The sequence below is a fragment of the Taeniopygia guttata genome, chromosome 2 (genome assembly GCF_048771995.1).
Source record: "Taeniopygia guttata chromosome 2, bTaeGut7.mat, whole genome shotgun sequence".
NCBI lineage: Eukaryota > Metazoa > Chordata > Aves > Passeriformes > Estrildidae > Taeniopygia > Taeniopygia guttata.
Window position 1 is genome coordinate 45,894,771 of NC_133026.1, and position 12,514 is coordinate 45,907,284.

General features: G+C 39.5%; 1 protein-coding gene across 2 annotated transcripts; it reads left to right on the forward strand.

The window, feature by feature from the left end:
* The first annotated feature begins 1,929 nt into the window (after window positions 1–1,929).
* On the forward strand, window positions 1,930–10,404 carry LOC101233154 (uncharacterized). Of its 2 annotated transcripts, none has more exons than XM_072925827.1 (6): window positions 1,930–2,034; window positions 3,148–3,308; window positions 4,006–5,904; window positions 6,882–7,007; window positions 8,779–8,904; window positions 10,132–10,404. In XM_072925827.1, exons 2-6 carry the CDS (start codon window positions 3,161–3,163, stop codon window positions 10,167–10,169), a joined length of 2,337 nt encoding a protein of 778 aa, XP_072781928.1. In that variant the 5' UTR covers window positions 1,930–2,034; window positions 3,148–3,160; the 3' UTR covers window positions 10,170–10,404. The 2 variants fall into 2 exon arrangements, with proteins under 2 accessions (XP_072781928.1, XP_030121031.4); XM_030265171.4 differs by having other exon boundaries at window positions 1,949–2,286.
* The last annotated feature ends 2,110 nt before the right edge of the window (window positions 10,405–12,514 follow it).

Consider the following 12,514-nt stretch of genomic DNA (forward strand, 5'->3'; position numbering starts at 1 on the left):
CAGCTCCGGGTGCGACCTGCGAACAGAGCCCGGCACTGAGTGACCTCCAGTCTTAAACACCTCCCGGGACGGTGACTCCGCCACCTCCCTGGGTAGTCCATCCCAAAGTCTAATCACTCCTTCTGTGAAGAAATTCCTTCTAATGTCCAACTAAACCTCTCCTGGGGAAACTTGATGCCGTTTCCTCTCATCCTGTCTCTGGTAGCCTGGGAGAAGAGCCCGACACCCGCCTGGCTACACTCCTCGTTCAGGGACCTGTAGAGAGCCATGAAGTCCGCCCTGAGCCCCCTTTTCTCCTTTTCCAACAACACCGGCGCCTCACAGGCCCTGCGCTCCAGACTTGCTGCAGCCTGGAGGCCTGTGGGCTTCAGGGTTAACACCCAGCTGGGTCCTCTCCCCCTGGGAGGCCTTTGGTCCTCCAGGATTCCTCCTGGAATCCTGGAGTGTCCTTTGGCCAAGTGTGGGTTTGCTGCCCTAAAAGCATAGTTCACCCGACTTTTGTGAGGACTGGAGCTTACTCTGGGATGGAAGGAATTGACAGGGTTACAGGAGGCTGAAGGGAGGTATGAGAGAAATGAAAATCCTGAGAACATACACCTTTTTAAAAGCCATCCAGTGTTGTTTATTTTCTTTATTTCTCTTTGGGTTCACCCACCAATAGAAAGTCTGGAAAGTGCCTTCAAAGAGGTGAAAGTATCATGGATGCAGAGCAGAGCTGGGGATTTAAAACATACAAGTCATAGAGCCATGGAATGTTAAGGGTTAGAAGAGACCTTAAAGACCATCAAGCTCCAACCCCCCTGCCACAGGCATGGACACCCCCCTCCCACTATGTCAGGTTGCTCAAAGCCCCCTCTAACCTGGCCTTGGGCACTTCCAGGTATAGGGCATGAACAACGGCCTCGGGCAGCGTGCTCCAGAGCCTCGCCACCCTCACAATCGAGAATTTCCTACTAATATCTAGCCTAAATTTCCCATCTCACTTTGTACCTATTCTCACTGTCCTGTCACTACAAGTCATACAAAGTGCAAGAGCTGCTGTCAGTGGAAAGGACAAGCTTTGGCTGGGAAGGCCTGCAAGGAATGGATCAGTAACCCTTCCCAAACTTTATAGTTTGTGTTTTGGTACAAAGGACATATTTAGTCTGAATGTTATATAAAGAAAAAACACATCAGTTTTGGGAACTTCCCAACACAGGAATACAAAGAAACTCTAAGCATCCATACCACCTTGTTTTTCCCTAACCACTCACCAGCCTGCATAGCACATGCACTGTGCTTTCCTCTCCTTCCACCTGACCCTGTACCAGTAATCTCTCATTTGGAGATGTGCAATTCCGGAGCAGCAGCTCAGAGTCTCACCTCCTGTAAAAAGGCAGTGTAGAGTCAAATTGCAGCTTCACATTTCAAAAGTTCCCATGACACATGGTGGAGTACACTGTATGGGAAGAAGTGCTTCTTCTGTTCATGTGGAAATAACATTACATTTGTCAGCCCCCTCAGCCATGTTAGGATGGAAGAGCATTGCTCCTTTTACTCAGTACTGAACAACTGGTAAACCCTGAAAACAAATGTAAACTTGGCCTTGTGTCTTCTGATTTTTTTCCCCTGAAAGAAGTGTTTTTAACTGCAGTTTGAATCAAAATATTACGAACATTTCCCTTATTTTTCCTTTTCCTAAAAAAAAAAGTAATTTCCAACATTATACAAGGGAAATACCAGATTTACTTAGAAATGCAGCTTAAACATCTGCAAGATGAGACTGCCAGCTTTCTGTACAACAGCTGAAGGCTTCTACAACTATTCCTATCCTTGTGTTTTGACTTTCCTCCCACACAACGATGGAAAAACGCTCCCTGCATCACTGTTAAATGAGCCTCAGGTGGGAGGAGGAGTGGACAAGTAGCAGCTGCCTGCCATAAAGAGGACGTGGTTAGGTTTTTTTGCTGGGCTGTAAGTGGTGGCGGCAGCAGCAGCAGCAGCAGCAGCAGCAGCAGCAGCAGCAGCAGCAGCAGCAGCAGCATTGGACATTAGGTTTTGGGGCTATAAGGGGGGAGGAATAGCTTAGTTCTTGTAGGGGTGCTTTGTTTTTGTGGGGTTTTTTCCCCTTCTCTGTACCACTCTACTTCTCAAAGGTCAAAGTAATTCTTTGGCCTGAGGGAGTCTGTAGGCTTTTTGGTGCTTTCAAGAGCTGCACAGGCCACCCTACATGGAAACTGAAGAGGGCTCCAGTCTTTCTAAGGCATTCTGAAACTCTAGACTGAACCGTGTGCTAACTTGTAACAGGTCTCTAAATAATTTTGGTTTGTTTTTTTTTTTTTTTTTTAACTTTGATGTGCTTGAGTCTTCTAAAGAGTTAAGCTTCTGTGTTCTCTGATTTCTTATAGTCTTGCTTATAAGCTTTGTGTGATAGTGTTGTATTGCTTGCAAGTATTAGTTAACTGAGGAGACATCTAAGTGTGGGAGGAAGTTCTGTCTTGTGAATTTTATATGGCTCTCAATGCAAACTTACACATAAGGATTTTGGTGGGATTGTTTTTGCTACCTATCATTTGGTTTAAGCGTAGGAAGCTGGGTGTCACTGAAATACTTGGTTTACTATGTTAGTTAGCTGTTGTTCTTAAGTACAGTATAAAGTACAAATCCTGAATTAATGGAGTTCTTATTGTAATGTGTAATAACATATGCATTAGCATTACGAAGCGTTTTCTTCATGAAGACATTAAATACCTTATTGTGTGAAGCTTTTTTTTTTTTCCCTTTGTGTGTGTGTGGTCTCTTGCTCAAGGCTAGTTCAATGAAGGTTTTTTTATTTAATTGGCTGGGATACTGCTTATAGAGATGTATGCATCTAAGACTGCTGAAGTTCTGTAGCTTTAGAGCATGTTACAAGGTTGCCTTGAAGGACTAATATTGAGAGCTGTGTACAAAAACTTGCTTAGCAAAGCCCAACTGAAATATTTGACCTTGATAGCATGTCGGTTTGTTACCTTCTGTTTGGAAGACAGTAGCTTTCTTTTGGAAGGACAGCTTTCTTTTGTTTTCTTTGGGCAGGGAGAGAAATGTCTGATAATGCTGACAGAGCATAAAAATAATTAAGTCATGCAGTTTTTAAAGTGGTTGATAATGATTGCTTCTCTCTTTCAGTGTTTAAAGAAGAATGAGTACTGCTTCAACTTCAGAAAGTGGATCATATTCCACAAACCACCCAGGGCTCTTTTTTTATGCACAGTCATCAGCTCAACAGCCTTATCCAAATCCATGGTACCTCAGTCATGCATACAGTCCATACTGCATACCTGCTCCAGGTAAGGCAAACAGCAGCTCTCTGTGGGATCTTTGCTTACTTAATTACTGCAAGAGTGAAGAAAGAAGTATGTATCTGTGTTAATGAGCCTCTTGAGATTTTAACTAATACTTAATAAATCAGATTTTTGACAACTCTAGCACTACATTAATTCTACCTTAAATATGTAGCTTGTGTAGTGGAAAGCAGCTGCTTCTGGAGAATGGAAGCTAAGCAAAATACTAAGTAATGGTTATCCAGAATATACTTGGCAATTAGTATTTGTGGGTATAGATGAATTCCACATGTGCATGCATGATAGGTATGGATAAATGTAAGCTTAAGAAAATAAGAAAGGTATTGTTAAATACAGTTTGTAAGTGCTATACCTATGTGAACTTCTATCTGGAGCTGTCGTTTTCAAAATTAATGCTATATCAATAGTCTGTGAAATAGCCAAAAAAACTACAGAAAACATCTTGGTGAATGTTCCAAGGGATGAACTCAAGCTATGGTTAAAATGTAGATGTTGAGGTAAGCTATTCTCTAACAAAGAACTCTCTGATTTTGCACCAGATTTGCTTCTAAGTATTGGAAGGTGGTATGTCTTATTTACAGATGTTTCTGACCTTGTCCCTGTCAATGCAAGTAAATATGATCCAGGATGACTTATTTCAGAAAGATGATATTTGTCTTTTCTTTTTGTCACCAATGTCTAGGCTTTCGAAGTGGAAATCCATATTTTCCATTTTATTCTGTTGCGCTCCAGGAATACCCTAGATTTTTTGTTCCACGGCATCCCGTGCATACAAGAATTAACAGAAGGCCTTATTTTAATGCTGCCCCACCTTCCCCTGTGTTTTATCATGCAACAAGATTTAGACATTATAATGGCCCTGGGAAGAAAATGGAGACAAAAGAAACACAGACTGATCCTAGACAGCCTGAAAGCAAGCAAAAAGGGCATCAAGATATTCGTGCAGAAACAAAAGGTTGTAATGCAGGAAATACAACCTGTGTTTCTCCTAGTACAGGTACAGAGTCTGAAAGTACTTCAGAGAAACAAGATTCATTTGGCTCTTCTATTGTGGTAGACAGAGAGTTTCATAATAAGAACCCTGCCAGCCCTACACAGTATAGAAATCTTCCTACTGGAAGCTATGCCTTTGAGAAGAAAGAAGTGAGGATAGAATATGGAAATGGCTCTCCAGCTATTCAGCTGTGGAAGTCCTTTAAAGAAACAATCCCATTGTACGATGTGGCAAGTGGTAAACCAGTTCCAGAGAACATAGTGTCACATGATTTATTTTCTGTCAGCTCATGTGAAGGCATGATATATGGCCCTCATGAAGGGGAGAATATGCTGCCAGGGGCTTCCTTAGATGAGAGAAAAGCTGTTGTCACCTCCAAACAGGGTATTGAAGCTGTGCAAGAGAAAGATGTCCAAAACAATGAAGTGAAGCTGGATACAGAAAAGATGGCAAAATCCCCACCAGGTGAAACCATGGCAGTACAAATCACAGAGTTGGCAAGATCTGTTGGTGTGGATCAACCAGTGGTAATAGCTAAGAAATCTAGCACTAAAAAGTCTGCAGGATCAAAAACTTCTCAAGAAGAGCCCAGCTTTGTTCAACAAACAGGACTACTTCCATCTAATATGGAGGTAATGAGCGACTTTCAGCAGAAAAAGCTGAATTTAAGCCACAGTGCAACCAATGAAAGTCAGACAGAAAAAAGTATTTGGTGTGACAAATCAGTTGAGAAGTTTGCTCCCTCTAGCAGCTGGCTGGCTTGTTTGGACAGTATGGACGCAAACTACAATGCTTGTTTCCCACATAGGAAGCATCAAAATGTAATCAGTCTGTCTTCTGATGACATGTCCTCTGGAGAGGAAGGCTCGTCAACTGATAATGCCCCAGTGTCTTATTTTGTGCCTGACTATGTGCTTCAGAAAAGCATGTATACTCTTCAGAAAAGTACAGAGGGCTTAGAGAAAGAGCAAATTAAAAGTTGTGGATCCCATAATGTAGATGAAGTGGTAGGAAAGGAGCAGGTGAACAGCCTGAATGACCAAGATGTCAACTCTTCAAACACAAAGGTCAAAGAGACTTCCAGTAAAGGTAGAAACCTGGGAGCCCTTTCTAGGTCCTCTAGTAGGAAAGAAGTCGATTCTCCCAACAAAAAAGCAACTAAGAGTTTGTCAGAAGTTGAGGACTCTGAAGAATATTCTGTGAAGGGAGAAGAGGAAGATGAAGATGGAGAGGATGAGTATGAGGAGGATGAGGATGATGACATGGACGAAATTGAGTATTTCTTTCAAGAAGCCCCTCCATATGGCATCTTGAGGCCAAGTAAAGGAAATTTCTACCAAGTTGGCAAGAGAGTCCTTTGGAAACCACCTAAAAATGCTGTACCAGCACAATTAATTCGCTGGCCTGCTCAAGAGAAAATAAAAACTAGGAGTGGACTTGTTGAAAACATTGGTGTAGTTTACAAGCCAAAGAAGAGAGAACAAGATGAAGTTGTACACAGTGACTATGGGTATTATGGAAGAAGGAGACCTATGACAAGAAGAGAAGAACTTGAGCGCCAGCGAATGCTACGGAAATTCTTGGGAGGTGAGCTAATTCCTAAGGACAAAGTGCTTACACAATGAACACCTAATTACAGTTTCATATTGTAGCTTAAACTAGTGGGAAGATGAGAGCATGTTGTAGCTTCAAATTTGGCCAAGAGCCAGAAGTCCTGCAGAATACTTTTTCTGATGCAGAGGGAAGTTTGCTGCAACTTTTTAGCTATTGCATAAGGACCCTGCATTTTTACAGCCAGCAGAGCATAATGCAGAAACTCTCCTTTGTGTTAGATATTATATACTTAACTCTCTGACATTAGTGGCTATTTATTAATTTGCAAAGCTTAAGGTAATTTGGATTATGTATTTACTGTTGCTTAATATCTTGGAAGCTCTGTATTTAAGTTTATACAGTCTGACTCTCCTATCACAAAGTAATGCTGGGTGCATTAAACAGAACTAAGTTCATTATAATCGGGTGGACATACCCTGTGTAACTTTCCTGCAGTAGAGGAGTCAAAGATTTTTTTTTTTTTTTTTAGTTGTAGCTGCTGCTCTTAGCAAAAACAGTTTTGTACTTTCAGAAAATTGGTGTGAAACAGTATTAAATTTAACCTGGGAAAAGACATCTTATTTATTCCAAGGTAGATACTCTTAGAAATTGGATTAATGTAAACTGAGAATAAGAAAAGTTATCAGTTTGCAACTGGTTATATGGTCACTTCAGTAGGGGGTTGCTGTTTAGTAGAGACTTGCATTGTAAAAAAACAACCAAAACAGGGTGATTTACTTCTAATAGCAGGTTTAATGTTATTAAACTTTTTTTCTTTTTTTCAAAATCTGTACACTTAATGTCTCTTTTAATTTTTTTAAAGTGCAGTCTCCAGAAAACTGTTGCTATTTCAACAGACTCCTACAATCAGATCCAGCAGCTGGCTTTACATTCTGGCTTGTGGATCAAACAGTTCACCAGCATTACCAAGACTAAATACTGACCTTAATGTTTTTAATATTTTTAATTAGGAAGGCTGTTAAGAGAGAACATGGGGATACCACCTGAAGAGTACTGGATTAGAAGTGGTGCTAAACCCAGATTTACCAGCCAAATATGTGGTAGTTTCTCACCTCCGGCAAAGAGCAAAGAACAAGGTACAAGTCTCTCTGTGTTTTTGTTCTTAAGGGACATCCAGAAGGATATGATACAAAATAGCAAGCATGTGATAGTTGCATAAGATTTGAAGATAATAAAACTAATTCTTGTTGCTTTGATATTTATAAAATGCCTGTCAATCAGTGTATCTTGGATATGTTTACAGCCTTCTCAAACCGAAATAGGGTAATAAGGGTGCATCGGAGATACTTCTGGGGATTTTTTAAAGGTAATTTTATAGGAAATCAAAGCATTAAATGCTTTGATATGGCCAAAGCAAAGCCTTTATTTGGGTCAAGTTGTTACTGCCATAAACTGTAATATTAATTCTTTATACAGATACCACTGCATATGCTATCAAGAGTAGTGTTATCTCCTAATTTTGATCAGTAAAACATGTAGGGAGTTCTATGTGGTAGCTTCATATGCCAATGCTCAGAAAAACTAGCATGGACCAACAGTTGCCCTGATACTGCTAAAGAATGACTGAGTGCAAATCATTGTGATCTAGTCAAGGAAAAGATGAAGAAATCAGTTATTTTTACAAAGTAATAGGTTAGATAGTTTCTTAGCTCGGTTTTGATGCTTTGCAAAGGTGTTTGAGTGTAGGTGCTGTTGGAACAGCTACAGAATTTGCTGTAGTGTGGGCATTGCCACTCTCCTGGATCATGTGTTTCAAGTATCTCAGGATCAGTCTATCAAATAATGGGGTGTGAGTCTATCTTCAGAACATACTGATTTGCTTCTCTTCAGTTCACTGATAATATACACTTTGAGCTTTCCTGTATCAACAACCAAGTAGAGTGTTTTCCTTAATTCTTTCTCTGCATTGCTTTCCTGCTTGCGTGTATTTGGGTATGGGATTATTTGCCTCTTGCATTGGAGGCTCTCTATATGCAGACTTCAGTGTTATAGGGTTTTGGTTTTTAATGCTAGCATGCTCTATAGGGGTTGAAAACATTTTACTTTCGCAGCATTGTTCTTGGCTTCACTACAACAACATATAAAAATATGGTAATACTTCTAAAATTACTGTAAATTACCTTTAACTTTCAGCATGTCTCTTCTGCATCTTTGAATTCATAGATGGTGCAGCAAACTGAGGATGTTTAGTCTATTCCTTGCTTACTCTTCCTCTTTTTCTAGCCCAGATAGTTTGAATAAGTCATCACATTCAGCAGGAACTGGTGTTTTCTGAATGCTGTTTGTGCCAGTGGATGCCTCAGAAGTGCTATTAAAATTACATCCTCTTTAAAAATGTTGCCTATATTAGTATTTGCTTTTTCAAATCAAAGTACCTGGCAAGTAAGGAGGTTTGTCTAAACAAGATATATGGCTTTAGCAGTAATATCATGCACTAAATTTGACTTCTTGAGCAGTGTACTTGTAGTGCATAACTTCACAGGTCTGAAGGTTTTTAAAGACAGTGGGTGAATTGAGTCACTTGGACAGCACCAACTAGTCTTGAACACTTGAAAAGTGAACTCAGGCAGACTTATCCAATGTACTAGGTACCTTTTCTACTACATAAACACCTATCCAAATTATGACCCAAAATACAATGCATCCAGAATTATGGTTAGACAGTGATTAAATGCTGTGGATGTGTAAGACTTGCTTAACATGTGTAGTGTCAATTTCATCTGCTGTGTAAAATGGGTACAAAAAAGGGAGGAAGAGGAACACTACAGACCGGCTGGTGAAAGACATGGTTATTTGTCTTGAGACTATGCATTGGAGAAATAACACCATTTATATCTTGTTATTTAGTGTGCTCAGCTTTGGTTAAACCAAAGAAGAAAAGAATGGGCAAGCTACCTTCAAAATGCAGAGACACAAGACATGAGATGGAAGAAGCAGAAATGTGGGAGCTGCCTAAACACAGCATACACAAAGGTTGGTATACAGTGACAAGCCAAAAAAATGACTCTTACAAGCATTTTTTCTATCTTGGGGACTAATCTTTCTTGGTTTGAACTGCAGGGATGTTGGATAGTTTGTGAAATATGCAGAATGCAGAATATGTATGCAGAAAAAGTGGGGGGCGAAGCTAAACTTTGAGCACTTAATTACCTTGCTATGAATGCTAGTGTAGCTTTGACCAGGTTAGGTTCCTTCTTTGTTTAATGTAAGGATAGGGGAGGAAACTCACACCAAAACCTGCTGTTTTAATCTAGTTGCTCTTCAGACTGCTGTACTGTCTCTTTAAAGTGCTGGGTCCTGTGTCACTTAGCAGTACATGTTTTTATTTAAGCTGCTCATCTGCCTCAGCCCAAATGATTTGTAATTTGATACAACACAAATGCATATAGATAATTCTTAAAATCTCCAACTTCATGGATTAGGAACTTCTGGCTAATTTGGAGGAAGACAGGGAAAAATCAGTGGAGGGAAAAATCAAAATGAACTTGAGTCAGCAACAAATATGTTCTTGTGCATTTGTGTGAGTCTGAAAATGATATAAATTGAAAAGGGTCAGTAGATACAAGAAGCTATCTGAAAGATCAGTTTTCTTTCTGGAAAATAATAAGTTAGTATAGTAAAATGAACCCAGATACTCCATCAGGAAATACATGAGTCAAAAATACATGAGTCAAAGATACTCTCTCTCTCATATAATAGACAATAGACTTTCATCCTGGAAATGCAAGGAAGGTTGGAAACAAACTTAGGCTGAAGTATCTTACTAGTGAAAACTTGCATCAGTCCTGAAGCCAGACTATTTGAACATTGGTTTAAAACCTTTTATTGTGGACCAGTTTTTAGTAGAAGCATCCAGGAAACATGCAGAATCCCAAAACTCTTCTTGTATTTTCCCCAGAAATAGTTGATGTTTCTTGGATACCTTCAACAATGTAGTTATAAGAGCACACAGAGAATGTGATATGAGCTTCATATGGAACTCTTATCTGTTATGCTGGGATATTCTGAAGTCCAAAACCACTCATGCATATTTTATACTATCTGGGAAGTTGAGTACATAATTCTAATATCAACCATCAGTACCTGCAATAGGAAAAGACAATCACTGATATCCAGTCTTTTTTTTTAAGCAAATTGACACTGTTTGGAGGTGAAATATATACCTAACTTTTTTTTTTTCTTCTTCTTTTTTACCTTTAGGGCATGGAACAAGGAAGTCCCTCTCTAAGAAAAGATAATTGCAAATACTGGGGCAGAAGTGGGGGGGGACCCAAAAGTTTTTTTTGTATAAATCCAAAATCTGATTATTATTCTTCTGTATATTTTGTAAGTTGCTGTTCACTCTAAAAGGGCAAGAAGTGACACTGTGAAGACTGAGGACACAAGTAAAATTGAATGAAGTATTTAACACCAAAGTCACCTTTTTATAACTAGCACATCCACTATTTAAATAATAAATTTCATAGAATTGCACTTTGAGACTTCTTGTGTTCCATCTTTACACAAGCAAAAACACTTGAGATGGCCATGTATGTGCACAACTGCTATTATAGCATGACAGTTATTGCTGCCCTGTCCTTAAACTCTGCAGATTTGTGAAGCCTGTCCATGTCATCTCATAGTCACATGATCTGGACGTAAGTACAAGATCCTTTTCTATCCGCTGGATTTATTTTTGTCAAAATGTAAAGGAATATAGTTACAGCTGTATGAAGTCAAGTGCTGTTTTAAAGTTTCAGTGTAGTTCCTCAGGTCCTACTCTCATGATAGAGGACTAAGACTGAAGCATTGAGTTGATGTAATGCTTCCTTCTCCCTGTTTTCTCTGGAGATTTTTGATTCCTTTGTAGAGACCCTGAGATATGGGTCTGAAAGGTAAAACAGAAGTTTTTAGTGGTGTGTCCTGTTTTCTGACTTCTTACTGATGACTTCTATGACTTACAGCTGATACTGTCCCTGGAATTCTTTTTATAGAACTCTAAGACAATAAAATTAGGTCTGTGCTGAATAGGAATAATGGTAACAGACTGATCTAGATGAGGTAGATAGCTCAAAAATATGTAATTTTTTCCCCATGTCTATTAAGGCTATTATTACTGTGTGAGGAGAATAAATATGATATTGCCAGACTTGAATGATTCACAAACAAAGTGATAGCATCAGAGAAGAAAACAGGGAAACAAAAAACCCTAATGAAACATCTGGTTGTCCTTAAAAAAAGGTAGGGTGAATGGACAGACAGAACTTGTATTTTGCCTTCTCTCCCATGTTCTTAGTCTGTCTGTGCCCTAGAGTAAGCTACATGGATAAAAGTAGCATTTCCTGTGACTGTTCAGGTTTTGTGCCTACCTATTACTCGTTTGACCTGTAACTGAAGTTATGCTGTTTTCCTTCTTAGTGAGGCGTAATGATGTTTCCCTATTCAACTGATGCTATCTCTCTATTATTTTTAATACCACCTGGTTAATTGTTAAAGCTCTGCTATAACTACAGCCTTTCCCACTAGCTGTTAGAGAAGTCATGGTGATAACAAGTTTTCAATTTCTTTTTACTTCAAGCAATGAAAGAAAAGAAATGCATTAAAAATTCTTATTTGGCTTCTGTGCCAATCTCTGCACCAGAACATCAAAGAATAAAATGAGGAATTCAAGCATGGAGCTTTTTACCCCCCATTTCTGTTGATAGCCTTAGCTGTGTCTTTTGCTGCTTACCTTATAAAGGAATATTCATGACCTCACAATCAGATGGCATTCTTTCTTCTGGGAATGTGTAAGACTTGACAGGTACTCCAAATTATCATCTTGGTCATCCTTTTACAGGCCTTGCACTACTCAGTGTGATTTCTGCTCAGATGCAAGAAGCAATTTAGGGCCTGGTGATGCTCCTGAGAAGATGTGATGGAGTAGCAGTAGAAGAGTTTACACTCTTGAGTGTAAAAAACTCAAAGAGCTTTAGCTCTTTATCTGACAACAAATGCTATTTTAAACTGGTTATATCTTGTACTGTATCCATGCTATGCCCAATACTTAATGTAGTATGCATGAATGCTCCAGGGTTCAAGAAATAATTCCTTGATAAAGTCATATGCAGTGTATTCTAACAGCACTAGTCTTGTGACTATAAAACTAAATCTCCTACTTGGCTTTTTTTCCATTCAGCAGCATGGACAATTTGTAGATTGCATCTTAACTGGCCTACAGCTGAAAGCAATGTTCCAGTGAGTCAAAAGGCCATGCTTCACAAAGGCTGTGAAGTACAAACTGCATTTAAAAGACTGGGAGTTCAAACTTAGGCTCTTGTTTATTCAGCCAGGTAACTAAGGCACAGTGATATTGGTTTTGCAGATGCACACACGTGTCAGCTTTGGTTCCCACTGCAGCCAGACTGACTGCCCAGTGACTCACTGCAGAGCTGGCAGCACTGTGAATTTGTAACTGTCGCAGTACTGCATTGCCTTGGAAGTTTTCACACGCTTCCTGCAGCATCTCCTGAAAGGCAGCTGAAGAATCTATTTGCTGCTTGGCACACCAGCAACAAATAGAAGCCTCCGAGATTGCCATACTGAGAGCATTGTTTGGAAAGAC